The following is a 26,476-nucleotide window of genomic DNA, read 5'->3' as shown; positions in this document are numbered from 1 at the left end:
ATCTCTGTCACCATGGCTAACAGTTAACATTTTATTAGCAACTGGTTATTAACAGTTAACTGAAACTTAAGTTATTTAACAAATTAACAAACTATTTAATTAACAAAGTTAATTAAAAGATGATGTTTACTGGAGCTGGGAAGGGGAGCTGCAGAGGTGTCACGTAAAGGGTGGGAGACCATCAGCAGTAGGAAACAAGATGTTGCCAGCTCCTGCTGGATGCTCCAGATGACACAGATGCTGTCACTCTGGTGTTGGTTGCCAGTGCAGCTGCTTCTTGTGTCTCTGGCCTTCATCTGTCTGCTGTAAGGCAGAGCATTTTGGTTTTCCAAAACGCTTCCACTCCCGGGCTCTGCCTTTTAGAACCACCTGCACCATCCTGTGAGTCTGCTCCAGGTTAGGAATGCTGGGGAGAAAGGGACTGGTATTAGCCAGACAAACATTTCCAGCCAGACGCTTTTCTGTCTCCTTGCAGAGCACCCAGCGTTGCATCCTCCCTCTGTGCAAGCAGTGAGCAGCTCTGTGCAAGAAGCAGAGCTGGGGACTGGCTGGTCCCTGGGTCTCTCGTTCTACATCTTGCAACCCTTCAGGAGCTTAATGTTTCATGCAGTGTCTTTTGCCAGTGTCTCCCTCCCAAGGCCAGATGATCTTTCTGCGCTCCTGTGGGAGCTGCTGCCTCTCTGGGGCTGCTTGTCTCCAGGCCCACCTCCCCATCCCAGTCAGAGGGACTGAAGGGAGGGTGTTAGGGGATGAACCAGGCTGTGCTTGGTGATGCCCAGCAATAGCACAAGAGGCAACGGGCAGAACCTGAACAGGAAATTCCACCTGAACTTGAGGAAGAACTCCTTCCCTTTGCGGGTGACAGGCTGCCCAGAGAGGGTGTGGAGTGTCCCTCACTGGAATTATTGCAGAGCCCTCTGGACACAGCTCTGTGCCACGTGCTCTGGGATGACCCCGCTTGAGTAGGGAAGTGGGACCAGATGACCTCCTGTGGTCCCTTCCACTCTGTCCCAGCCTGTGATTCAGTGATAGCCATCAAAAGTGTGAGTTGGCAAGTGTGTCAATGTTTCCCACCTGCACAGCATGGTGGTCTCAAAGTTCCCCACATCCTTTGGGGAGAACAGCACATGAAAGGTCTTCTTCTGGCCAGGAGTGATGGTGCCGAAGTTGGGGTTGATGGAGAACAGTGACTGGTCATGGGTGACATCTGGGAGGACTTCCAGGGAGGAAGTGGCACGCTGCGGGGAGAGACTCCGTTCCTTGGAGCGGCATCGCTTCTTGGAACGCTGCTTCTGCTTGGCATCCAGCTGCTCTTCCTCAGAAAGCTGCTCCTGGTCAGAATCTGGCTGTTCCTGCTCGGAATCCTGCAGCTGTTCCTGCTCGGAATCTTGCTGCTCCTTGGCAAGCCACTGTAGGCGCCGCAGCTCAGAAGGATGCGTCTCAAAAGGATGGTCCTGCTCCCTCCGGAAACGAAGCACCAGCTTTCTGCGCTGCCTTACAACAGGAGCAGAGCTGAGCCGACCTGCAGAGAGGAAGAGGACACCATTCAAAGACAAAATCTGTGTTCCCAGCAACGCTGCCTCCTGCAGCACATAGGTGGAAGAGAGCTGGGATGCACTCGGAGCATCTCTGGCCAAGTTCCAAGCAGGGAACAGAGCTTCTGGGAGCAGGGTCTCTGCCTGCAGCACACACTCCTGTGCCAAAGCAGGAGTTGGTTTTAGACAGTGACTTTGCAGCTGCCCTGGAGTGGGGGACTGCACACAGACAGTGGCTGCAGGGCAGCTCACTCGTTACACCATTGCTCTGCCCAGTCTCAGACTTCTCAAAGCAATGACCTGATGTCCCCTTTCCCAGTCCTGACCCAGCACGTGGCTCTCCCCAGAGCCTGGCTCAGCTCCTTTGCAGAGCAGAAGTGGCAGAGCAAGAACAAAAGGGGCGGAAAGGCAGAGGGGGAAAGGATAAAACTCTCCAGCTGCAGCTGGGAAGATGCTGATGAAAGTGGACGTGTGGACAAGAAGGAAAAAGCAATTCAAGTCTTGGGGTGAAGGGGCAGGGTCTTCTCCCCAGGCCCTCAGCTACCAAATGAAATGCCCTTACACATCAGAGTGGTTGAATATGGCTTCCTCACTGCTTCACTATCTGCAGGTGCAGCTTCCTCCCAGAAGTATTCCAGGGCCACCTTCCCTGTGTTGTGCATCCTGAAACTGAAAAGCAAGAAGGAGGAATTTAAAAAAAATGTCCAATAAATAGAAAGCAAATAGTACAGTAACATTGTCTGAGGGGCTCCTGCTACCACTTTCTGCTGAGGAGCATCTTCTTCCCCAGGCAACCCTGCCATGCTCAGACTGCTGTCCTGGGTGGCCCAGAAAAGTATTTCAAAGTCTGGAAGTTTAAGGGGAAAGGGCCAACATGGTGCCCAGGACATTGAAGCTAAGGGGCTTACTTTGGACTTTCTTTAGGTCTTGCTTTGACTGCAAACTTATTCTTGAGCAGATGAGGACAGGTGACACGCAGCGAAAGCAAACCCATGGCTGTTCTCAGCAGAAAATGGCAGCATTGAGCCTCTCCTGACCAGCCTCTCCTGCTTGGCTTTGCATACATGTGAACAAGCCTGTGCTGGTTTTGGCTAGGGTGGAGTTCTGGGAAGCAGGCACTGGGTCAGCCCTGGGCAAAGGTGTCACAGCATTGTCACAGTACAGCTGGTCTGGACTGGACACAGTGAATCTGGCCATAACACAAATCCAATTCAGCTGGCCTAGCTCATGCCTGAACGTGTTCCCAGATAAGTTACAGGGGACCCTTGGCCAGCCCCATCCAAGCTGAGAAGTGAGCACACCCCTGGCCAGGAAGTTGGGCAGGGAGAGAGATCTCAGCCAATGGCTGTCTAGCCCGGGAGATTTGCACTGGGTATTTCAGTGAGCTCTGAATAATAAACGAGGCTGTTTTGTCTCCTGAGCACCTGGAGCACCTGGAGTCCTGAGTTTTGTCTCCCCACCCACGGCCAGCACAAAGTTACACAAAGGCAGCTCCCGCTGGCAGGGCCCTGCCTGGCCTCAGCACTCACGTGGCTGTCCTTGTCTGGAAGGGCAAGGTGTCCTTGAGCTGAACCACGACTGTGTCCAGTTTGAACTGGGCGTAGGCAACCAAGGCACTGAGGTACAGCTCGGCCTCCTGGCCGCTCTTCTTCAGCACAGTGTGAGCCGGTTCCGGGACTGTCTCCACTGTCTGCAAACAGAGGAGAAAAGAATCACTGAGCAGAGCCCAGAAAGTCAGGCTGAGAAGGGAATCTCTTGGCCTCCAAGATCAGCCTCATAGAGGGACTAGAAAGGACCATTCACTTTTAGTTCCCTGGAAAGATGACAGAATTGGGACTGTTGTGCTGCAGGAGTTGTTTCTGCCCACTGATCAAAGCAGTCCTACCACAGCTGTTAATGTACCCATGGAGACTACAGCGGCGTTCCAATCCCTGTACTTCAACCTTGGAGAGGGACTGACTTTTTCCCTGGTCCCCTAGAAATCCAGCAGGTCTCAAAATTAGGGTTAAGTTCCCCTGCTGGAGCTCTGTGGGTGGAGAACCCCATGACTGAAGACTTCTAGGAAGCATCTTCTTGTCTTAGGAGAAAGTGCTCTCCAGATGTCACCTGTGGAGCAACAGCCACACTGCTGGCAGCTGGGGACGGGCATTTTGGGACGTGAAAGATCTCACTGGGAAAGTCTCCAACTGCAGATGTTCTGATAGAAAAGAGGATGGTTTAGAGGCCTTCAAATGGTCCAGAAACTTGGAAAGAACCTTCACCCAAGCTGAGTGTGTTTGGCAATAATGACAATAAAAGCAAGAGTCTCCACACATGATCCTTCTCCAGACTCCTCCATACTGTCATACAGTGCCTGGGCTACTCCATGAGATAACCCTCCCAATACAGAGACCACAACCAAAATCTCTGGTATCCATGCAGACAAAACTTGGAGTTCACCAGCAGGTGCAGCAGAAGTGTATTTGTCTCCACTTCAAAAGAAGAGACAGAGTGCAGCAGACTTAACTCCTTGTGGTGAAAGGGCACCACATCATATGGAGAGATTTCAAACACCATAAAATGAGATCATCATAAAACACTGTCTCCCATTCAACATGGGCTGCAGCACTTGTGCTTGTGGCACAGACTGATAGTGTGTGGCTAATGGTCTCTTGTCTAAAGGCTTCCCCTCTTGTGTGAGGGTCGTGTGCATCCACCTCTCCCCTAGAATGCACTGCTGGTGAAGCTCAGGGCTGTCCAATGTCCAGAGGAAGCAGGAGCTGCTCAGCCAGCAGCTATGGTGTTATGGTGGTTCTTTTTGGAAAAGCTGTGGTGGCTTTTTTTGCCATTTTGCTTCTTACCTTCTCTTTTTCAGGCCATTGGGCTGCTGGGTCCTTCCCGGTGATGTCCTTCCACACGACAATGCACATTTCGTCGTCCCAGTCTGGAACCTTCCATGGTGGCAGCTCAAACTTGATCTTGGTCACCTTACATTTCACAAGGTGCCTCCTGAAGGTGGCTGGGACATCTGATTTCAAGGTCACTGTGATGGCCTTGGTGCAGCCAGGGTGGAGATGTCCCACCTAGGGAGAATCAGGGAGTCAAGACCAAACTGGAAGCGCTGCCAAGGGCAGGACTGATAGCAAAAGGGACTGATGTGGTGAGCAGCTGTGCCAGGAACCTGCACCTCAGTGTGGATTTATGTGAAGTTGGACAGACAAAAGTATGAAGAGAAGGTACCACCTCCCATAACGTGAAGCCTTTTCTGCAAGGCTGGCAGCCTTGGCCCAGCCAAGCCAGGGACTGCATCTCCCATGTGGCACTGGAATGGGCTAGCACTGGCATGGGAGGTCTCCCTGCCAGCTCCCAGGAACGCCAGGGCAGGGCTTGAGCAATGGGGAAAGGCAGAGCAGCCCCCACTCACCCTGGGGCAGAACTGGAATGGGACGTCTGCCTCCCACTCGAAGCGCATGAACGTCATGCCGGTGTGGTTGGTGATGGTGAAGGTCCTGTGGCAGGGCTTCCCAACAGGACAGTCCCCAAACTGGATGTGGTTCAGTCTGACAGCTGTTAAGGAGGAAAGCAAGGGATCTCAGCATGCAGGGAGTTCCACCCCGCCCCCCTCACATGCACAGACTCCTGTATGTTCAATGCTTCCTTGCTCCAAGCCTTCCTCCCTCTGGCAGGGAGCTCCCCAGGCAGTTCCCCATCCCACCACTGTCAGGGAAACACCCTGGCACACCCCTGAGCCAGTGCCATGCAGCACAGCACACACTGCTCTGCATGCATGGCTGCCACACCCACGGGCCTCCATGTCCAGGGTTGACAGCCCAGGCCTGGCTAGAGAGAGGACACACATGATCAGATATTTTCTTCTTCCTTCTTCCCCCTTGGCAGCCTCTCCTCTCTTACCATCAATGATGTCTTTGTTCCAGCTGCTCTTATCATTCCTCAACTGTGGGTCTTCCTCTAGACAGTTGAGGGTGAATTCATCCTTGTGGCCTTCACCCACCAGCTCTATCAGGGTCTTGTCAGAGTAGGTGTCCCCCACTAAAACACGGATCTTCCCTTCCACACGTCGAGCCAGGGTGGGATTGAAAATGACATCAAACTCTGCCGATTGCCCACGATGCAGAAGCAGGAGAGGCTTCTTTGGGGGCTTGCTCTCTGCACAGCAATGGAAATCAGAATTAAGTGATACAGTTGTACAGAGGAAATATTTCCATATCTGAGGAACAGAAGGTTGAAACCAGCTGCCTTCTGAGCACAGGTTCTACCCGCAGTGGTTCCAGACCCTCTTCTTATGTTCACCAGGCTGCCATCTCCAGACACATCACCACTTCAGCAGCTTAACCTCAGGTTGATGCCCAGCCCTCATTCCATCGCTTCCAGCCAGCTCCAGCCACATGGAAAGCTGAGCCAAAGAGCACTTTTGGCTTCTGCTGGCTGCCTGTGTGCTCAAGGGCTGTGTCCGTTCAGGCTGGGACCTTGCCACATGCTGCAAATACCTCAGAGGCTCCCCTGAGGCAGTGACAGTCCCCCAGAACCCAGCCCACCACGTCTAGAAGAACACAAGAACTTCCTACAACTTGCTAGGAGGAAACCCTGCAAAAAGTCCCCATGAAAAGCTCGGGGGACAGAGAGCCCAAGGAAACAAAGTGTGTCTAACATCTGGCTGCAGCTCAGAGAAGCCAAGAGCAGGGCACACGTTTTCCCTCTGGGCACGATCTAACTTCATGGTTAACAAATTTACCATTTCCAACAGAGTCCTCTCCCACATCTTCAGTGTGGAATCTCTCCAGTGTGGAGCGCCTGCCTTTCAAGAAGAATGCTCCATGCTCATCCTCCAGGTGTAACATAAACTGAGAAAAGGGAACACAGAGCACAATGATACTGGTGTGAGTACAGGATGGCACAGGGACTGACACCACAGTGCTGCTGGTCCTGCACAGGAACCCAGCACCTCTCCCACTGCAAACAGCACTGAGCACAAAAGTTAAGTCAAACCAGCTGGGAAAAAGGGCTGTTTAGAGGCATTTGGATTGAACCAACACTGAACCAAACAGGACAGAAAGCAATAAGCAGAATATAATTAAACCACAACTAAGTTTGCTTAAAATATAAACTGGAAAATACAGCCTAATGGAACTGGAAAATCACACATGTCCATGAGAACAAACCTGAAAGATGGGGAAAATACTCCACCACCTTTCTTGTGTTCAACTTAAAGAAGAAAGACTGGATGGAAAATTTTCAAGAACTCCCTTCTTGGAGAACAGATGTCAGTCACTTGCTTAAAAAGAATTTGTGACACCTCTTGCCAGGTCAGCCATGGTTTTTGGGACCCTTCCCCTGTGCCACAAGCACTTATTCCCAAACCAGACCATTCCTTGAGCAGGTGCTCACCTTTACAGGTACGATGCCGTTGTTACGGACGACCAGGGGGAGCATCTCTAAATCCCCCAGCTGGAGCCTCTGGAAGCGCAGCACGGCATTTCCTCTCTTGCTGCGAGCTCTTGGGCACACGACTGTCACCTGCGGCTCGTGCCCCCTCCCACTGATGGTGAAGCTCAGGGTTTGGGGCTTGATTTTCACAGAGCTGCAGGAGAGGCACAGAAACAATTCCAGCTGGCACTAACCCATTTCTCACTGGGCAAGCCAAGCAGCAAGGGCAATCCACGCTGTTTTCCCTGCCTGCTGCTCCTGTACCCCACAACACAGCCCCCCACCAGCCTCTTCCCAGTCCCCTCAGGGCCATTCACAAGAGGAATCTGCTCCAAAGAGCCAGAGCCTTCCACAGTAACAGTTAAAAGTAATTTCACTTCATTGAATCATGCAGTACAGCAGATACATAATGAGGCACCAGATGAGATATGGCAAATCCCCTGGCTGCAGTGAGATGAGACATAGGCAACAAGCAAAAAAAGCACAGCATGAAAGCAGAACAAAAGCAAGAAGGCAAAAAGAAATCATTGTCACTATCCACCAAGATCACTTCCAAGAACAATATAAAAGCAATTGCTTATTAGCAATTAGACTTCTCTTGCTCCAATTCAGCCACTAAAGGCTTGAGGAAGGGCAGGTCCAAGCCCCTGTACACAGGTCCCAGTGCAGAGGAACAGGGCTCCTCTTTCATACCAGCTCCCATCTCTCACATGAAATAGCTTCATGAATGCAGGGAATCACAGAGGATCACTTAATTTCACAGAAACAAAGAGGAAATTGTGACTGCTGACTTGCTGCCACAGAAACTGATCCATCTAAGCTTCTGTCCTTGGAAATGCCCAGCTCAGCTGTAGCACATCTCAGTAACTTCCAGTTGGCTACCGAATATTTCCCTGTCTTCCTATTTCCTCATCCAGGCTAAACCTGTATGACAAATCAGCCTCATTTTTCTGCACTATCTAACAGTTCCTGCCTCCCAAATCATCTCATGCCAAGTACTCTGCCTAAGGCTCCTGAGAGCATTAGAGCTAACAAGAGGTCTGTGCCTTCCCAGTGGAGAGGCAGCTGTCAGTGAGGCCTCCCCCAATATTTCTCAGGGTCAATTACCGTTTGGGGATGACAAGGGAAGCCTTAAAAGTGCAGTCGTAGTTCTGCTCATCTGGTGGGGTGAAGGTCACTGTAGCAACAGCGTGGGATGAGCCAGGAATGGACATCTGGACAGGATGCAACTTGAAAACGGTGATAGGGCCTTTTTCCTTGGGGGAAGCCAGAGAGCAGTGTTAGGAGAAAACACCTTCCAACACGACCCAGTTTTATTCATAAATACATTACTGAAAACAGCATGTCTGTAGTGGTTTAGATTTGCTAATTGGAGTTTCTCAGTCAATGCACTAAATAACGTGGTGGGGTTTAGCACTGGCTAAAATCACCAGGGCACTTACTCATTTTTTGTTGTGAAATACGGATAAGGAGAAGGGTAAAACAGGTTTAAAACTTAAAAGGAATAAAGAAACTTTACTAACAGGACTACAGGAATAAGAAACATCAGAATAAAACCTCCAGAACACTTTTTCTCCCCCTACCCAACTTTTTCTTTTCCCAGCTGACCACTGGGAGACAAAACCTGGGACGGTAAAGCAGCATCAACTATACAATAGTCTTTGATCAGTTCTTGTAAGGAGAAGAGTTTTTTCTTGTCATGCTATGGAGACTTTTCTACAAGAAGCAGTTTTCTCCTGGCTTCTCTTTTCTATGAATAGCAGCCAGCCAGGCAAAAATCTTGCATTGTGACAGTTCTTCCCATTTTCACAGCCCTCCTAGAGGTGTGTTTATGGGCTGTGAACTCAGGGGGTATTGTTTTAAGGATGAGTTGTTCAAGCAGGGAACGCTGACCTTGTGCTAAAGCATTGTGTGTTCTGAGTGCTGGCAGCTGCCCTGCCATATGTGGGAGGTGGTCACTGCATGGAAAACCCTGCAAATAACCTAGAACTGGCCTTCAAAGAGAGGAAAAGCCAGGGAGCCTGAGGAAATGCTCTGCTTTGAGCCCTGGCATGTCAGTTCATAACAGCCCCTCTCTGAGTGTGCTTCCAAGAGAGGTTCAGAAGGATTCACTTCTCCCACCAAAGACCCAGAGGTGTGAGCCAAAAGCTTGCCCAAGACATGAGAATTGAACACAACTGTTCCCTGGCTCTGCTGCTCTGCCCTGAAGTTTGACCTACACTGAGCTAGTGTGGGCCACAGGAAGCAATGCATCTGGAGAACAAAACAGCTTTCACACGGCCCTTAGAGGGCAACCATCTCCTTGGCCTCCTGTTCTTACCTGTCCAGGCAGGGGGTTGATGGAGAGGACCACGTCACACGGCAGACCAGTTGTGTTGTAGATGTTGAAATGGGCTTCAGCCTCTTGCCCGACCAGAATCTTGTTGAAGATGAACTTGTTCTCATCTCTCACAAACAGGCCCACACCGTGCACAGAGAGCAGCTTGTGGCTGAGGTCAGTGCTGCTGCAGATCGGGTACTCGTCGAAGATTAACATGGCATCCTCAGCAAATGCTGTGGACAGACCAGAGGGATGAGCATGGAGAAGCCTCCCTGATGAATTCATCTGGGCCTTGCTGGCCTCTGAGAAGGCTTGGTAAGCTCTTTCTGCCCAGGTAACTGCTAAACCCAGCTTTGGGTGGGGGAGCTGGCTATGAAGATGGAGCTCAGTCCACCTCAGTCTTAAAGAGCATTGCTTTCCCTCTATCCTTTCATGCATCCCTCTCAGCCCGGGAGGGATGAATCCACCAGTGGACTTAAGAGGGCTGGAAACTCTGAGGATTTCAAGGGGGGACACCAGGGCTAGCATGCCTCCCTATCCAAGCAGCAAGTTTAGGTGCTGATCAGCAGCAGGTCTGACCAGGGGAACCTGTGGACAGTACGTACCTGGCAGGCAGGACTCGGCAGTCAGGGTAAAGGGAATGCCGAGGGGATTGTCCCTGGGGTCTCTGCCCACGATGTCAATGTAGAGCTGCTCCTCACAAGTCCCCTCCTGCCCTGCGAGGCACTCCACCGTGATCTGCTGCTGGCCCCACGGAGCGATGGAGCCGGAGCACGGGGACACCGTGAACATGCCCACATTGAGCTGACCCTGCAGAAGAAGTTCCAGGAGAGGCTGAAGGGTAATAGCTGTGCCTTGAGCACCCCAGCAAAGAGGATGTCCTGCCTTGGCCTCCAGCTGGGCCCAAGCAGCCAGTCCCAGGGCAGGGAAGGATGACTCCATGGCCCAAAGGCAGCTCCAGGTTGAGCCCAACAAGCCAAGAGGAGCTGCAAGCCTGTCTCAAGTGGCAGAGAGAAAGGAGATGGAGCGTAAAGAATGAAGGTGGTAGCTGTGATCCTCAGCCTCCAGAGGTAACAGGAGAGCAGAAACAGCTGTGAGAAATGATGGGAGAGAGGTAGGGGACTGGGAAGAAGAAAAAGAAGAAAAAAAAAAGTTGTCTGAGCTCTGTGGACTGGGAGTTCGGGGGGGGGATGTTTTTGCTTCTGTGGTGTTCACAGACCTATGCTGGCCAGCAGCTACCACACACAGGACCTGCTCCCCTCTGCTGACCCCACAACTGCAGGTCAGAGCCAGAGTACAGGACTGTCAGTGGGACTGAGCAGATCCTGGACTCCATCCTGCAGACCACGTCCCACCCAGTGGAGATGAGCCCCCAGCCTGGGCACAGCAGCATCTTCTCACATCCCCTGCAGCAGCATTGTTGGGGAGCAGGAGTCACCTACCTGTGTCAAGCTTGATTTCCTTCCCGCTGAGCGCTTTCTAGCTGATGGAACAGACTCCCCTTGCTTTGAACTGAGAGGAGAAAGCAGAGGTATCTGTCATGCTCAGCTCCCCTGCCTTTCTCTGAGGCCAAAGCTGGCCTTCCTCCTCACAGAGGAAAGCCTTCCTGCTCCACATGGTTCCCAGAGAGCAGCCTGCAGCACCCATTGCTGGACAGAGCAGCTCTAGCACCAGCTTCCTACTACACATGGGGACACTGAGGCGTGTTTTGCTCCCTCTCCCCAAGGCAGGGATGCAAATGGGCGCTAGCCCAGGTCTCCTGGCTGCCTGCCACATGCCAGCCGTGGGGTGGTGCCTCCTCAGGCAGGAAGGGTGGTGCAGGGCTTCTTGTACCTTTTGCTTTCCAAAGGAGATTCATCCTCGGTTGCTCGGTGGATGCGGAATTTGAAGCTGATCATACCTGTGTTCTCCAGCACGACAGTCTGGCTCTTCTTGCTGCCCTTCATCACGGCACCGAAATTGATGGGTGAGGCAGGCTCAATACTGAACTTGCTGTAGGCAGCTCTTGCTGACACCCTCACTGGGATGCTGGCGACAGTCTGGCCTCCTTCCCCTGAGATGGCATCTATCACCTGTGTCCACAGGAAGGGGTGGTAAACAAAGCAAAGAGGGCCAGCCAGTCCTCTACCCCAGTCCCCAGCCTCCACCCCAGGCCTCCATCAGTTCACCCATCCCTGTTAAAGCACCTCCTCCAGAGTCAGATTCTCAGCTCCCTTAGGAAGCCTCCCAAATGGTTTTGAAGACTTTGTTTGTGTACGTAGGAGAGAGGATTCTCCAGTTAAAGCCCTCCTTCCATTAGACACCTCTCCTGTTTATGCTCCCAAAACACCGTGTGGTAACACAGCCTGGCCCAGGCAGCTCACCTGGCAGTACAGGATGGGGCTGTTCTTGAGGAGGATTTCCCTTGTGGGGTGGAAGAATATCTCAATATTCACACCAGGCTGGGAGGCGATCAGCTTGCCCGACTGAGGCTTGACAGTGAAGTGGGACGCCAAGTCTCGCATCCTGGGACCTGCACCCTTCAGCATCAATCTGTGCAGAAAGGGAAGGAATGGAGATCTCTGCAGTTACAAGTGGAGGTGCTGCCAGCACAGCCAGGACTTTGCATAGGACCAGAAAAAGAAGAAAAGGGAGAGTGCAGCTCTGCTCAGGGAATCCTGGATCCTGACAGTGAGCACAGACGGTCACGAGGTTATTGCAAGAAACCTTGACACTGAAATTTTTCATTCACTCTTTTACAGAGTCTCAGAAGGAGAAAGGAGGTGACCATCAAAGAAAGGCAATGAATCTCAGCATTTCAGTGCCTGAAATTCTTGGGGCTCTCCTTTGGGTTCCCTGCTGAACTGGGGAGAACTGCTGGTTTGTGGCTGGATTCTCTGGTAAAATAGCTGAGATTAGAGAGCCCAGGTTTTGTGTTTATCGTGAGGTAGCCTGCATGGAAACAGGTTCTAACCTTTGACAGAGGGAGAGTGCAGGCCTGGGAACCCAGGGAAATGCTCACCACCAGGCAGCTGGACTCACCTGTACTCGATGTTGTACATCCCTTTGTTTGTTAGAGTCAGGATGTTCTTCACATTATCCTGGACATTGATGGTTCCAAAATCCAAGGTTCCATCTGCAGACAATGTGCAGAGCGAGATTAGACGTGGTATTTGTGAGCTGCTGCAGAATACACCAGGTCCCAAGCTACATGGAGGTCCCAGCACAAAACCCTTTCCAGCAAGTTGCTGTTCTTGGAAGGGTTTTCCAGCTACTTGTCTGCCCTTTCTCTTCTTACTCAAGATATCTGCAGGCTCAGTAGCTAAGGAGCTCGGCTTCCATTTCCTCACTTCCAAGCACAAATCCAATCACTTTACATGCTGTGCTGAGCCTGTGGGAATTGCCAACTGCCTGTTCACGTCACTGTTGTTTCAAAGCCCCCAAATCCAACCTGCACGTGAAGCTGCACACTTCAAAGTTCAGAGGGGAGAGACTTAAGGCTGCCAGTGGCCTGACAATGCTTTATTCCATGCAGCTTGCAGGGTATGTGCTTTATGTATCCATGCCATCCTTGCATCCCATCCCATCCCAAGTGCTTTGGTCACCCAGCACCCAAGGTAAGGCAGTGCACCTGGACTGCTTTGTTTGGGAGACATCCACTGACCTTCAGGCAGGACCATGCTCAGGAGAACATCATACACCTCTGCAGACAGTTTGATGTTTTCAACCTGAACAATCCCCAGGATGTTTTCTGTATCTGAAACCTGAGGCAGCAAGAAACAAACACTGTTCAGATTATTCTTTTGCTAGACAGCCTCTAAGTCCTTGTCTCTGCTGGCTGCTTCCCCTATGGCCTCCCTGGCTTCACAAGTGTTGGTGGATACCCAAGCTTTCCTAACCCGTTCATCTCGTGGGCTGTCCCAGTGGGATTCTGCTGCAGTATAAACCCCATCAGCCCAACTCTGCATTCCTACAGGAGGGAATGCTGCTGCTAAAGCATCCTTGAGAGGCACAGGGATGTAAGAACAACCACAGGAAGTGTGAGGTGTCTCAGAGCAGGTGGCATTGACAACCCTTTCCAATCACCTAGCACCCTCTCTGAAATGCAGCCCCTAAACCATGGGGAACAAAATGCCAGGGGCAGAGTTTGTTGCACGATGCCAGAGGTTTGGACAAGCTCCAGGAGAAATGTAGAGATCACGCTGCAGTCTGTATAACCAAACAACAACCTTCAACCATTCACAGGGCCAAGGTGGTTGTGCTACAGGCTCAGGGTGCAGTGTCTGGTTATCTGGGGGGATGTGGATGCACTGCACATTCTGGCAAACGCTGTGTAGAGGCAGAAGTTGGGGTCACAGCACCCTTGTGTCTGTCAGGAGCAGCTCTTCCTGACTCTGTCCCTAAGAGCACGTGGCTGCTCACTGTGCCAGGCAGGGCACAGTCCCTCTCACCTCGAGTCGAAGGCTCTTCTCAATGGTGCCAATCTGCTGGGCCTTGAAATTCACTGTCACTTCAATCTCTGAGCGGGGATCAATGGTGCCGTTATCTTGTGACAGTGAGAAGTCCTCAACAAGGTCATCCAGCCCACTGAGCTGCCAGGCCATGGGCAGTAGGGTGTTGTTTTTCAGGACCAAGGTCCTGCTGTCAGTCCTGCAGAGACAGGAGGCACTTGGCATCAGCTGCTGGCTGGTCACACCAGCCTCGCCACTGAATGCAACTTGGAGCAGCTCCATCCCAGCCCTGGAAAGCAGAGCCAAACGTTCTGTCTTTGTCACAAGTCTTGGAGTGCGTGTGGGATGACTGACCTGTGCAGAAGCAGCTTGCCAAAAGACAGCTCCAGGGGGCTGACCTCCAGCTTCACGTGCACCCCATGGCAGCACAGGCTGAAGACCACTGGCTCTGGATTCTTGTTAATGCAGCAGATGAGTTTGTCTTCCAGGAAGCCAGGGGAAGTGGGGTATGCCCAAATGGTCAGCTCCTGGACCCAGCCCCATGGAAAGAAACAGAAAGAGCACTGTGTGTGAGCAGGAGCAGCAGCTCCTGGGCACTTCTACGGTGCCTGCTCTACCTGCCCTTCTCCTACCTGCTTCTTCTTTGGTTTCAGGGTCATGCTGGGAGGGTCCAGAAGGAAGGTCTCTGCTTTCTCATCATCCTCAAAGGAGAACTGGACCTCTACGTCCATGGGGGAGTTGTTGAGGATGGTTATATTCTCCGAATTGCTAGGACAGTTCTGGGCCTTGTACCTGTCCACAAAAGGGGAAAAGGCTGCAGAGGAGATTGTTGCCTTTGCCACGCATCGAGGAAAGCACCGTGTGCAGCCGAGGAAGCGGTGCTGGAAGACCCTGCTCTAACAAACAAGTGAGGGAAGTGGATCCCAGCCAGGGGCGTGGGCGTGTGCTCATCCTTGCCTGACTTTGATGCCTTCCCCTGTACTTGGTGCCTCCACCCCAGAAGCCTGGTGATGCTCAGGCCACTTCAAGTGGTTTTAATACAATGTAAATTCAAAGGTGCTTAGAAAAATAACAGTACACCAGGCACATGGGTGCTTTCCCCTTCTTTCTTGGGGTGCCTTCCCTGCAGGGTGTAAAGAAAGGCTTTTGGAAAAAGAGTTTAGCTGATCTCTTTCCAAAAAGTCATGAAACTGCTTTGGATTTCATGGGTTAGCTCAAAGTCTAAGAAAGACATATAAAGCATAATTTCCCAAGAGGAATGCAAAAAGATAACAAATGACCCTTCTCTCAGGTGTGGAAATGACTTTGGAGTGAAAGGGTTAAAGAGGCAAACAGAAATCCCAGACCATCCCATAAAGCTGGCTAAAGATTGTCTGTTTTTTGAAACTACGTTGTCAAAATAGCTTTAGCCCTCCAGAGCTCCCATGGAGACAAGAACTTAATGTTAAATACTGTTTTTTAAAAAGTGACAGTAAAAGTAGAAATGCACAATAGCTTCAATGACAACGTTTTCAGGCAGACTTTATCCAGCAGTGATGATGCAATGTCATTACAGGCAAATGTAGTTCCTGCTGTACATAGCCCCTGACACCCACTGGCAGGTCAACCATAAAATCTTATTAATAATTACAGATCAATGACAGGTTTACAAAACCATCTACAGAGTAATTGCTCAATCAGGCTAACTGCAGAGCTCAAAGCACTTCAAAAACCACCATACATTTCTTAAGGGGTGAAGCTGAGATGTGGAGGCAGACAAAAGTTGCCCCAAGTGCCCTTTGGACTGGCAGCAGCCTGGGGCTCTGGCCAAGGCAGCCACCAGGCAGGCAGAGCAGCTCCCCCAAGGCTCATTTGCCTCTTGTATGCTCAGGTTCACACATCTGTGCTCCTTCAAACCCAGATGTGTGCCAGGACTCTGCCAGGGACTGCCCTGGATTGTGCCACCAGCACAGCACGTCTCCAAGCGTGTCCAGAAAAGTACAACAGCCAGCAGGGAGCACATACCACTCTCTTGATTTCCCACACAGCAGCGGTCCAAAGTGGAATTGCTTGGTGCTCTCAACATATTCCTTGAAGATGATTTCACCTTCCTTCATGGTCTTCCTCCACTGTGGAAACACCAGCCTGGGCAGAGAAAGCAGGGAAGGAGGAGCTATGAGATGCTCCAGGTAGGAAATGCAGTCAGAAAGCCATAACCCATCCTGGTGGCTCAGGGACCATCTGCCTTCCCAGCTCCCAGCACAGAAAGAGATGCTGGCTGACGTCAGGCAGCACCATGTGGCCAGGCCAGAATGCCCAAGGAGCAGCCCTGGCTGTGAGCTCGGGGGCAGCAGTGTGGGAGGCTGCCAGGGGCCAGCCTTACCGTGGGTTCTGGCTGATGCTGGGGTACAGGCCGCTGCCACTGCAGGGCAGCTCGTACTGCCGCTTTGTCCCCACCAGCTCAAACCTCAGCGTCTGCTCAAACTTCCCTGGCTTTTTGGTGGAGAAGTGGACCTTCAGTTCCACCTCACCGAGGGCAGGCACTGTCCACCGGTACCGTTTCAGCCTGGCAATTAAAGAGGAGGCTTCAGACATTGCTGAGGAGCAAATGAAACAAGGAGGGTGCACTGGCCATCCCATGGAGGCACTGGCACAGGGTCCCTGTGCAGCTGGGGACGATGGACCTTGCTTGGCAAGAGGACCAAGAAGCAGAGGCATCACCTCCTCCCGTGCAGCTCACCTGAGGAATTCTGTGGGGATGGAGGCACCTTCCAGTGTACTTTTGGATCTTGTGCTGGAGGATTCCCAGGAGGAAATTTTTCCTGGGAAAAAAGAGGGACTTTCTGTTCTCTCTGTAGATATTTGGTTCCCCTTTGGAGACTTGTCTCTGCTCACTGCTTTACCTGTCTTTGGCTGGCCCTCAGCAGAACTGCCCTTCTCATCTGGGGTCCTGGCCTAAAGGGAGAGAGAAAAGGGAGAGAGGGGTGAGCCCTGAGACATTCCCATCCTGGAAAGAAAAATGGGCCTTCATCAACCAGTGGAAGAGAGAATAAATCAGTGCACCTGCCCAGGAACTTGGTTTTCCTTACTGGTGTTTGTTTTGTCTAGGACACCCCTTCTAACTCAGGATCTTCTCCTCAAAGGAAATTAATGTTTTTAAGTGATTTTTCCCCTCTTACAGAACTGCTCTGTCTCCAGCAAAGCTGTCTCTTTTGCCCCATCCCTGACAGAAAGGAGACCTGCAGATGTGGGGCCCCATCACATCTTCACTACCTCTCCACAATGATCCTTTTCCATCCAACCTGTCCCCCATGCCCCCATCTAGCCTGGTCCCTGCCCTGGCACCTTCAGTGCCAGCACCACTGCAGTACCCACCAGATTGTCTTCAGGTGTAACAATGGTGAAGGGCTTCACATGCTCTGCAGAGCCCAGCTGCTCCTCTGGGCAGTCAACTCTGGAGAGGACAGCAGCAGGGGGAAGGGGAGGCCCTTGGGGATGCAGTCCCAGATGCCTCAGCATCTGAAAGAGAAGAGAAAATCCTGTTTATACTTCTGTCACCTTCATCCTCACAACTCCTTCTTTGAAGGCACTGAGCTTTTGGAAATGGGCTTTTTGATTTCCATCAAGTACAAGTATTTTGTTATGCCCAGTGGGGTGAGCAGGCTCCAGAGCAGAGGCAAGAGCTACAAGCAGGACTGGGAGAGAAACCCCTCCCAAGCGACTCATCTGAAGCAAACAATGACCATGAGCTGCTCACTGCCTGCAGCCACACTAGCCACACTAGCCAGGACTGCACTCTGCCAGCAAAGCCCTGAGAACCAGTGGAGTTTTCTGCCAGAGCACATTCCCAGCCCAAGTCATGCCCAGCCTGCCAGCTGGGCTTGGCACCATGGACCCACATACCAGGCCCTGGCTGGGACAGAGCCTCCACTGTAAGCAGCCCCTGCCCATCTCAAGGACAATGCAAAGGTCCCAGGCATCAACCAGGGCAGATCATGTTTACCTCAGGTTTGCTGTCTCCTCCCTTCCTCCCAACAACACAAACTCTTTAAATCCTCCCACAGCACATCAGCAGAGCTGGCTTTGCCCTGGGCATTGCCTCCATCTCCCTGACACAAGCCTGGCAATATTGGAGTGCTGTGAAGCTTGGGCAGCATGTACACGGGGACCAGACCTGCCTTCTCACCTTCTCCTCCTCAAGGTACTGCTCATCCAAATCCAGGCAGTAAAACTCGATGGGGAATTCGCATGGGTTCTTCACCACCACTGTGGCCTCCACCCCATCGCTGTCCACCAGCACCCATCCCATCTTTAGTGCTGGGGGACTGAACTCCAGCCGTGGCTCCAGACCTTGCCCCAAGAGGTGCAGCCTTAAGTGATTGCTGCTCCCATGAATGTTAAGCTTCAGCTCATACTTGTAAGACCTCTGAAAAGAGAAAAGTGCAGAAAACTTGTCCATGAAGCACCAGGTGACAGGACCCCAACGCTTGCCCCAAGGTCAGGGTGTTATCAGTCCCTCCAAGGTAAACAGAAACCAGATATTCACTTATGCGAGGGACTACAGTGCCTGTGTCTGGGTGTGAGTAACTGGGACGAGTCCTGGTGTGCACTGTAACTGGGTATTGGGTATCAGATGGATGGACAATGGAGTGCCAGGCGTTTTCACCCAGCCATGCAGGAGTGCAGTGCTCAAGAGAAGGGCCCTGGGGTTACAGTGTCCACACCCAGTCCTGGCACTGCTGCATCAGGCAAACGCCAGATCCAGGAGAGAGGCAAATGAGCTCTCGCTGGCCAGAAATAAGGGTCACCTTGTCTGCTTAGTATTTGGCTCTGATCAAAGCCAGACACAAGATGTTTACATCTCTTGAGCAATTAAAAGGTCCCTGGGACTGTCTGTGGGCACAGAAGCACTTGTGTCCATATTGGTAGATACTGTCAGTTTCCAAGACCCAGCAGCCTCAGGCAAACTACTTTTGGGAATGCTCCATCCTTTTAAGTTGAATCCCCAGCTGGGTGGGAATGTGCAGGCAGGCCAGAGCCCCAGGGACTGACTGCTGGCAGCACACCACTACAGGTGACTGTCCTGCCATGCTCAGGAAGGTGTCTGGTGGCTGTTTTGCCAGTCAGTTCTGCAGCAGGATGGGCCTAGAGCGGCCATTCCAGGATTATCCTCTGCGAGTGTGCAGCTGCTCTGCACCGAGTGTCGCAGCTGCAAACACGGCCAGGCAAGGGGGAGGCTGAGGGGAGCTGGGCACATCCCTCCCCTGTGCCGAGAGGCAGCCACAGAGCCCTGATGCTCTCTGTGCAAGCTCCCTGTGGGCATTTCAGAGCACATCTCCCAGGAGTGCTCTGTGGGGTGAACTGAGCCATGCTGAGCACAGCGCTTGCAGAAAGCCCCCTGTGAAGGCAGAGCTCATACCACACTCTCTGCAGCAGGCCCTCATTTCCAGATAGCCCTGACAGGCCTCCTGGGCTGACAGCTGCCAATCTCACCTCCTCCTTGGGTGCAAACTGGATTTGCAAGTTCTGCCACGCTCCTGCATCAAGGGTTCCTTTGGAGGGCGTCACTTCAAAGGGACAGCGCCCTTCCTCCAGCGCCTGCTGCTTCTGACCTTGGGCTCGTGTCAGGTATCTGAGTTGATTGCTCTGGACACAGAAACCAATGGTGTGAGGTCTCCTCAGTCTGTGAGGACAGAGCCTCAGCTCCTGTAGTGCTCTGAGACACTGATACAGTGCTGAGAGCACCCACAGCCAAACCAAGTGTGGCCCCATAGCCTAGAGCTGGAGGGAAAACCTGTAGACAGGGCAGGCAAAGGGAACTACTGTCCTCAGAGGAGGAGGAATGGGTGAAGATGGCAGCAAAGCAAAGCAGCAGCTAATGGAACAGGTCTGGGAAAACCAGCCTTGATCTAGACCCTCAGAAGCTTCTTCAAACACGCCAGAGACCCAAGTGCTTGGGCAGCCACAGGAGCAGAAAGGGCAGGAGACACAAAGAAAACCCAACCGAGAAGTGACGTGTTCAGTGCTGCCTGTGCTTTACCTTCGTAACAGGCTTGATGGCAGTGATGAACCATTTGCAGGGCACTTGGAACCCGTTGTAGAGCTGGACTGTCTCAACCTGGCCCTGCCCAACGAGGACATTGGGGAAGTGCAGTGTGTTCTTGGAGAGGTCGAGCGACAGTTCCAAGACAGTGGCACGGAGGCGGATGTGAGACGTGGGGCCTTTTGTTACCTGTAGAAGGACAGAGAATTCAGCAGAGGGTGCAGGTGACATCTGCTGCTGTGCCCAGCCTGCTGCCTGCCCCAAGAGCTGTGGTACCTGTATGGGCAGCAGCACATCCACATCACCCTGTGATTGCTGGGCACTTTCAAAATTCACATCAAACCTCAGGGTGTGCATGTGGGGCAGACTCTTCATCTGGCCCAGGTCCACGCTGAAACCTTGAACAGATGAAAACAAAGCAGCTGAGATACACAAGAAACACAAGCAATGTGTCATAAGCACGTTAAGGCCTTACAGCTGTCCTGGCTGAGAGGTCTGGGAAAAACCCCATGCTGTGCTGTGACCAGGACAAAAACTTAAGAGTGCACCTGAACACGCCTCGACACAGCGAGCCACTGTGTGATGGAAGTGCAGCCTTGCCTCAAGGCCTCTTTTGGGAGCCTCTTTTGATCCACCAGAGGATCTCACAGGCTGTTTCCTCAATAAAGGCTGAATACAAGTGCTATGACAGTGTGAACTCTAAACAAAGCACTTCCAAAACACAGCAGACCTCACTGGTTCACAAAACAAGAGTGCCCAAAGAAACTTGATGCTCGTGGGAGCCAAGGGCAGAAGATGCTGAGAGGTGACCAGGGTGATGAGCCCATCTGCCCCCCACACTGGAGTGTCAGGGCAGTTGTAGGCAGGCCAGGTCCCTGGGCATGGCTGGACAGGAGAATTCTGCCTCTGAAGCTCCCAGCAGGGGCAGTGAGAAGAAACAACTGAAAAACCTCCCCAAGTTCAGTGGCTTCAGCTAATCTGTGTGAGACACCTCCTCCATGCCCCCAGGAAGTGTCTCCAGCACTGCTTACCTGTGTCCTGCAGGACAGATGCATCGACCCAGAAGGACACTGGGATCTGCCCAGGGTTGGTGATCTCCAGGGTGCGTCTCTCAGTGAAACCCTTCAGGACAGTGCCCATGTCCAGGACATACTCTGGCAGCTCAACTCTGCAAGGAGGAGTAAGGGCAGTCCTTAAACCACAGCCTGCCTACATGTCCAAGTGGATGGAGGATACAAATCAAGTGGCTATTTCTTTATTCACTGCTGTAAAAACTCAGCTCAAGCCCGTGAAACCCATGGCCTGACCAGCTGGCAATGACTTTGGGAAGTCAGGAGTGTTGGAGTCTGAAATACAGACTGTGTGCCCTTGCTTTTAATGTTTAGTTCTGAGATCCAAGAAAACACTGAATTTCATATAATATGAAATTCATGAGCATGTTTTCATAGTGATACATGAAAACAAATGTTAAAGTTAGATAGAAAAAGCTAAAAGTGTAAGTGTGTAGATTAGAAAGTTTCCTAAATCACTGGGTGAAAAAGTAGTTTAGAGAACAGGAGACAATATGGAGGATTTAGGGTGTTGTCTCTTGTCCTTCTTCTTTCTTCTTCATGTTCTTCTCCTAGAGGTTTTTGGGTAGTAGTTAGTAATTGGATAGAAAATGCCGCAGTGCATCACAGAGGTGATGGGTCATTGGGTCATTAAGAAAAATAATATACGTGTCTATTGTTAATTGGGTAAAAATAGGTATAAAGATAAAAGAACTGCGTAGTTCGGGGCCATTTTGTGTATCAGACATGAAGTGTGCCACAAGGCCTTGTTCGTACCATCAGAAGAAAGAAATGTACCAAATTGCAAAGATTAACCTTGAAACCAGCCTAGAGAAACCTGTTAACTTTTGTAAGGATTCTGCAATAAACACGAGAAACAAGATTTTAACGAGCTCGAGAGTTTACTTCGAATAATGAGAACTGAGATATAAGTGGAACTCCCCACGAGGGAGGATCCCAGAAGAATTCAGCCCAGAGAAGGCTGGGGAACTATAAAAAGCTGTATTCACAGAGAATTCAGCCCAGAGAAGGCTGGGAAACTATAGAAAGGCTGTATCTACAGAAAATTCAGCCCAGAGGAGGCTGGGAGATTATAGAAAGCTGTATTCACAGAGAATTGAGCCCAGAGAAGGCTGAGAGATTAGAGAAAAGATATATCCACAGAGAACAGAGCCCAAAGGAGGCAAGAAAAGAGAGACAGAGGTAACAAGTGGTGCCCCGTGTGAGGACAAACTCACAGAAGTTTCAATCAACACCTGCAGGATCACAGCAACCAGTTCCTGAAAGAAATCTGTCTGGAGAAAAACATCTGCTATCACATTCCGAAATTCCAAGGGCCCTGGACTCGGAACACTGGATTCTGCTGGTCGGTAATCTGAAGATAGCCAGGTCTGGTAAGCTGTATACAGTCTAGATAATGGGGTTGGATATTTATAAAGAGAGATTGTTTAAACCCAGGATATGGGGGAAAAATATAAATATGATGTTTAAAGAGTTAGAACCCCGGGAATGTGGGGAGTTGAACTGCCCTTTCTGAAAGCGCGGGAAACCCAGATAATTCCCCAGCGGCGTGGTACCCCTGTCCCTGTCCCTTCAGAGAACGTGGGGGGACGAGGGAGGAATGCGAGGGAAAACTGAACACCGGGAAGCTTGTGTTACTTCAGAAAGCAGAGTGAGCAGTTTGTTATATTGTTAGAGGTTAAAAAGATTGCATGGAGAGATATGATGGTTTATATAGAGTCTTTTTGGAATTATTGCAGTTAGAAGAAATCGCGGGGGGGGGGGGGAATGGAAAAAAAAAAAAGTTAGAAAAGTTCCACGCTGTTTCTAAAACCACGCCTTTAGAACAGCCCCCTATCCTGCACCCTCCATGCACGTCAGAGGAGCCAGAGCGAGGGAGGGAGCCTACCCCGCCCTCTGACGAATTTAATAACACAGAGATGTTAAAAAAGGCTGGTAAAGGTGTGTCCGCCCAAGAGGGGACACGGAGGGGGGTATTTGCTCAGCAGGCAACCCCGAAAATACCCGCCCATCAGGCGGAGATAGAAGCTGCCCAAAGAGGAGAGGCTTCAAAGAGCGGCGGGAAACGGCGGGATGGCCGCGCCGCGGAGTGACCCCGAGCAAAGGGGGGAAAGATTAGAAAAAAAAAAAAATATTAGAACGCTGCCATAGACAGACAGCGAAGGAAAAGGGGCTGGCCAAAGTTATAAAGGCACACCCCGCAGGGAAAGCACAGCCGTGATCCATAACGAGAAGACCCGGCCCTCCGGGGGGAGATTGGCGGGGTCCCTTGTCGAGCCGCGCATGCGCGTTTCGGCACTGAAGCCGAGCCTGTGAAGTTCGGGAAATCAGCCCGGCTGGCTCAGTCAGCAGAGCCTGAGACTCTTAATCTCAGGGTCGTGGGTCCGTTTTCTGGGACAAACAGCAGTCACCCAAAAAGGGATTTATCTCCTGAAAAGGAGTTTCTCCCTAAATATAAGTTTTTAGAGTTTTTTCTCAGATTTAAAAGCAGCACTTGATAGTACACAGCAGCCAGAAACGCTGTCGCCATGACAACTACCAGTGAAACAACTCAAGCAACTTCGATGAAGCTACAGAAAGCAACAAAACAAAAGAGAAACAACAGAAAGCTGGACATCTCAGAGAGGGATAAAAAAGGGAGAGTTTTAATAGGACAATTCAAAAATTAGAAGCTTTGCAAATTGTATTGTTGGTAAATCAGCAAATTGTTGTAATCCTAATTGAGATTTAAAAAGAAGTCTATTGAATGAACTGCCTTCAAAAATAGATCAAAAAAGTTTATAGATATTTTATAGTGAAATATATATAGATGTTGTATTTCTAATAATATCTGCTGGTTTTGTTTTTACAAAATAGCATGGAAAATGATATTAATACATCCCAAGAAATTTAAAAGAGTTTTATTGTTTCAGTATTCCTAATATATGAAGGTTTTGAAAAGGTTATCTTCTCTATACATCTACTGATAATGTAATACTGTATCATGTGGAGTGATCATCAAGCATTATTACTGTAGTTACAGTCAGTTTCTGCAAGAAGCATTTCTTTAAAATTGAGTTGAAAGATCATATGATTAACCCTACAGAAAAAAGATTGAATGACAGGTTTTCTTTTATTTTTAACCTTACCTTTCATTTGAGTAACTGTATTGTGGAGTTAGTTCAATGCAGTTTTCAGTAATCTCAAAATTATGTTAACCATATATTACCCATTTGCTTGGTATTTTTTTATAATTAGGCAATTTTAATGTGAGTCCTTTTGTTAAAAAAAAAAAATGTATAACAGCATATATATCAATTTGGATTTTGAATTTTAGTTAAAAAGTTGGACTTGATGTTTCTGAAAAGTACTACAAAAGCTGAATAGCAAATTACCAAATCTGTGGTGTTGTTTTGTTTTGTTTTTTTTCTAGTAAAACTGCATTCTAAAAATCCTAACAAATGTAAACATATACCAAGCAAATTTTTGTTATGAATTGATATTTTTAATAACATCTACAATTATTATGAGTTATTCTCAAAACCAGATAACACAGAATGATGATAAATTTGTTACATACCTATAATCTCTATAGTGAATCAATATTCCTATTATATTGTGTTCAAAGAAGTGTATACCAAACTTTTAATTGCCTTTTTTTAATAATAATAGAGTAAGATTAAGTTGTATTGTCATCTGATACAGATTAAGTGTTAATAGAATTAATCAAAGTTAAATTTCACTATGTTTAAGTTTGAGTGTTTTTAAGTTAAGTTATAACTTTAGTATTTTTTAATGTTAGGTTTTGTTACTCCCTTTTATCATAATTAATTTTTAACAAGTTTAAATTTAAATTGCTTTATGTTTTATTGAAGATATTTGTTTAAATTGCAAAGTATAGTTATTTTCCTAAAGAGATGAAGATGAACACCAGCTTGTGGACAGAAGTGAATGCAGTCTGTGACACCTTTAACTTCATTGAGAGTTCTATTGTTTGTTGTTATATTATTATTGTTATATTGTTATATTGTTGATATATTGTTATTGCTATTGTTATAGTTTTCTTATTTTTCAGTATTTCCAAAATTTTAAGAAGATGTACCATTGCTAAGGGTCAGCTGCCATGAGAGAAACTTCAGATTAAACCAACTGCTGCATGGTTTAATTGATCTGGTATCTAAGGCTTCTGGTCATTTGCTTTATACAAATGTTTTTTAGAAGTTTGCTGTGTTTTAAGCATCTTATAGTTGTTATTTTTGAACCCCTTGCTTTGAAAATGAGTTAGGAGACATCTTTCCAGATGAAGCCTAAGGCTCTGGCCAAGCCTTGACTTTACCTGGATGGAGAATTTACCAATAAACCCAGAAGTTTTCTGCATCAAAACAATATTCAAGTCAATTTGACTTGGCAATTAGTGAATTAATATAGCAGCTGGATTTTACAGTGAGCTTGGAAAATTGTTATCCGGACATGATTTTCCAATCTTCCATTGATTTATCAGCTGTGGCAGACTCTGGGATGAGAGTATATATTTAGTACATTTAGCAATTCATATTACAGATTATTTAGATAAGTTTAATATCGCATAATATTAATTATGCATCTTCTTAATAAGTTTTTGATTTCTGTGAAAGTGTTATTTCCTATGTGTATACATGTGCAAGTGTTTTACTTTGATAGTTTTTCATTGTCATAACAAAAAAACAAATACCTTACTTAATTATATAAAGAAAAAGGGGGGGACCAAGGCTATGCCTCGGAAGTATAAAAACCTTATATATCTTAAATTTTTGGAAAAAACATGAAGATCTTATATCTATTGCAAATAATTCTTGAACAGTCTTTTTTAAACAAGTCTTTTACGAAGCCAGTTCCATCAATTATTAGGTATTGTTCTAACAGTACTCAAGCAAATTTGAGAGAGAACTCTTAAGTTCTAGTCAAAAGTTCAGAAGCAAGAAAATTAAAAAATCTATTTCAATTAATAATTTGGAAGAAAGTGTATGTTTGTGTATTCACAGGTTCAAGGCGGAAGTAACTTCCTAGCAAAGAACATGAAAACTCATCAGCTGCAGAGACAAGCAGACAGCCCAAAGAGCAGAGGAGCAAGCACGCAGATGTGAACTGTATCGAGACCACAGTTGACAGCAGAACAGCTTAGATCCAACATGCAAGAACAGTGAACTTTGGGTTTCATGTGAAACAGTGGGAAAGTCAATATTTTAAAGCCTCATTTGTTAAAGCATGGTGTGAACAGTGTCAAGATTCAGAATCTTGCACGAGAGATAAAGTCCTTGAATATGAAGGTGAATCAAGTATCACCCTTGAGCTGTATCATTTTGTTGATCACTTTGTGATGCAATTTCACCTGCATCATTTCTTTTAGTTAACTCAAAAGAAAGTGTACCTTATCTCAGAAAATAGATTTTAGTATAATATCCAATTTTTCTGTGTTAAAACAGAATGAAGATGAAATGATGAATGTTATTCCAAATCATGCTCTATACAAAGAGGCAACTTCTTAGTGTGATCTTATATCAATCTTAGTTACACCTGATTGTGAAGAGTTTGACTTTTGAAATTTTAGATAGAGATTTATAACAACTCAGCTTTCAATTCAAGTAGCTTCAACAGAAACTTTAGAGCAATTAGAAAAATTAAGCTACTGGTCAAGTAAGCAACCTAGATCTATTTCT

At 48.9% G+C, this 26,476-nt stretch overlaps 1 protein-coding gene across 1 annotated transcript in view; it reads right to left on the bottom strand.

The window, feature by feature from the left end:
• Nucleotides 1-243: 243 nt before the first annotated feature.
• LOC131590681 (hydrocephalus-inducing protein-like) overlaps nt 244-26,476 on the bottom strand; it is a 64,459-nt gene continuing 38,226 nt past the window's right edge. The window contains exons 29-56 of the mRNA XM_058860944.1: nt 20,763-20,899; nt 20,008-20,129; nt 19,729-19,920; nt 19,182-19,334; nt 17,875-18,114; nt 16,592-16,643; nt 16,072-16,285; nt 15,714-15,833; nt 14,342-14,501; nt 14,064-14,236; nt 13,710-13,908; nt 12,923-13,022; nt 12,301-12,394; nt 11,643-11,811; nt 11,113-11,351; nt 10,722-10,791; nt 9,885-10,113; nt 9,280-9,512; nt 8,067-8,215; nt 6,921-7,113; nt 6,268-6,376; nt 5,427-5,681; nt 4,939-5,081; nt 4,376-4,597; nt 3,065-3,225; nt 2,098-2,204; nt 1,075-1,522; nt 244-406 (exon numbers count right to left, since the gene is read on the bottom strand). Of these exons, the coding sequence (XP_058716927.1) occupies nt 244-406; nt 1,075-1,522; nt 2,098-2,204; nt 3,065-3,225; nt 4,376-4,597; nt 4,939-5,081; nt 5,427-5,681; nt 6,268-6,376; nt 6,921-7,113; nt 8,067-8,215; nt 9,280-9,512; nt 9,885-10,113; nt 10,722-10,791; nt 11,113-11,351; nt 11,643-11,811; nt 12,301-12,394; nt 12,923-13,022; nt 13,710-13,908; nt 14,064-14,236; nt 14,342-14,501; nt 15,714-15,833; nt 16,072-16,285; nt 16,592-16,643; nt 17,875-18,114; nt 19,182-19,334; nt 19,729-19,920; nt 20,008-20,129; nt 20,763-20,899 (4,846 nt within the window). The remainder of the gene's footprint in view (nt 407-1,074; nt 1,523-2,097; nt 2,205-3,064; nt 3,226-4,375; nt 4,598-4,938; nt 5,082-5,426; nt 5,682-6,267; nt 6,377-6,920; nt 7,114-8,066; nt 8,216-9,279; nt 9,513-9,884; nt 10,114-10,721; nt 10,792-11,112; nt 11,352-11,642; nt 11,812-12,300; nt 12,395-12,922; nt 13,023-13,709; nt 13,909-14,063; nt 14,237-14,341; nt 14,502-15,713; nt 15,834-16,071; nt 16,286-16,591; nt 16,644-17,874; nt 18,115-19,181; nt 19,335-19,728; nt 19,921-20,007; nt 20,130-20,762; nt 20,900-26,476) is intronic.

This window comes from Poecile atricapillus, chromosome 34 (assembly GCF_030490865.1).
Source record: "Poecile atricapillus isolate bPoeAtr1 chromosome 34, bPoeAtr1.hap1, whole genome shotgun sequence".
NCBI lineage: Eukaryota > Metazoa > Chordata > Aves > Passeriformes > Paridae > Poecile > Poecile atricapillus.
The sequence above is the reverse complement of the archived record's forward strand: the minus strand, read 5'-3'. Positions and strand labels throughout refer to the sequence as shown.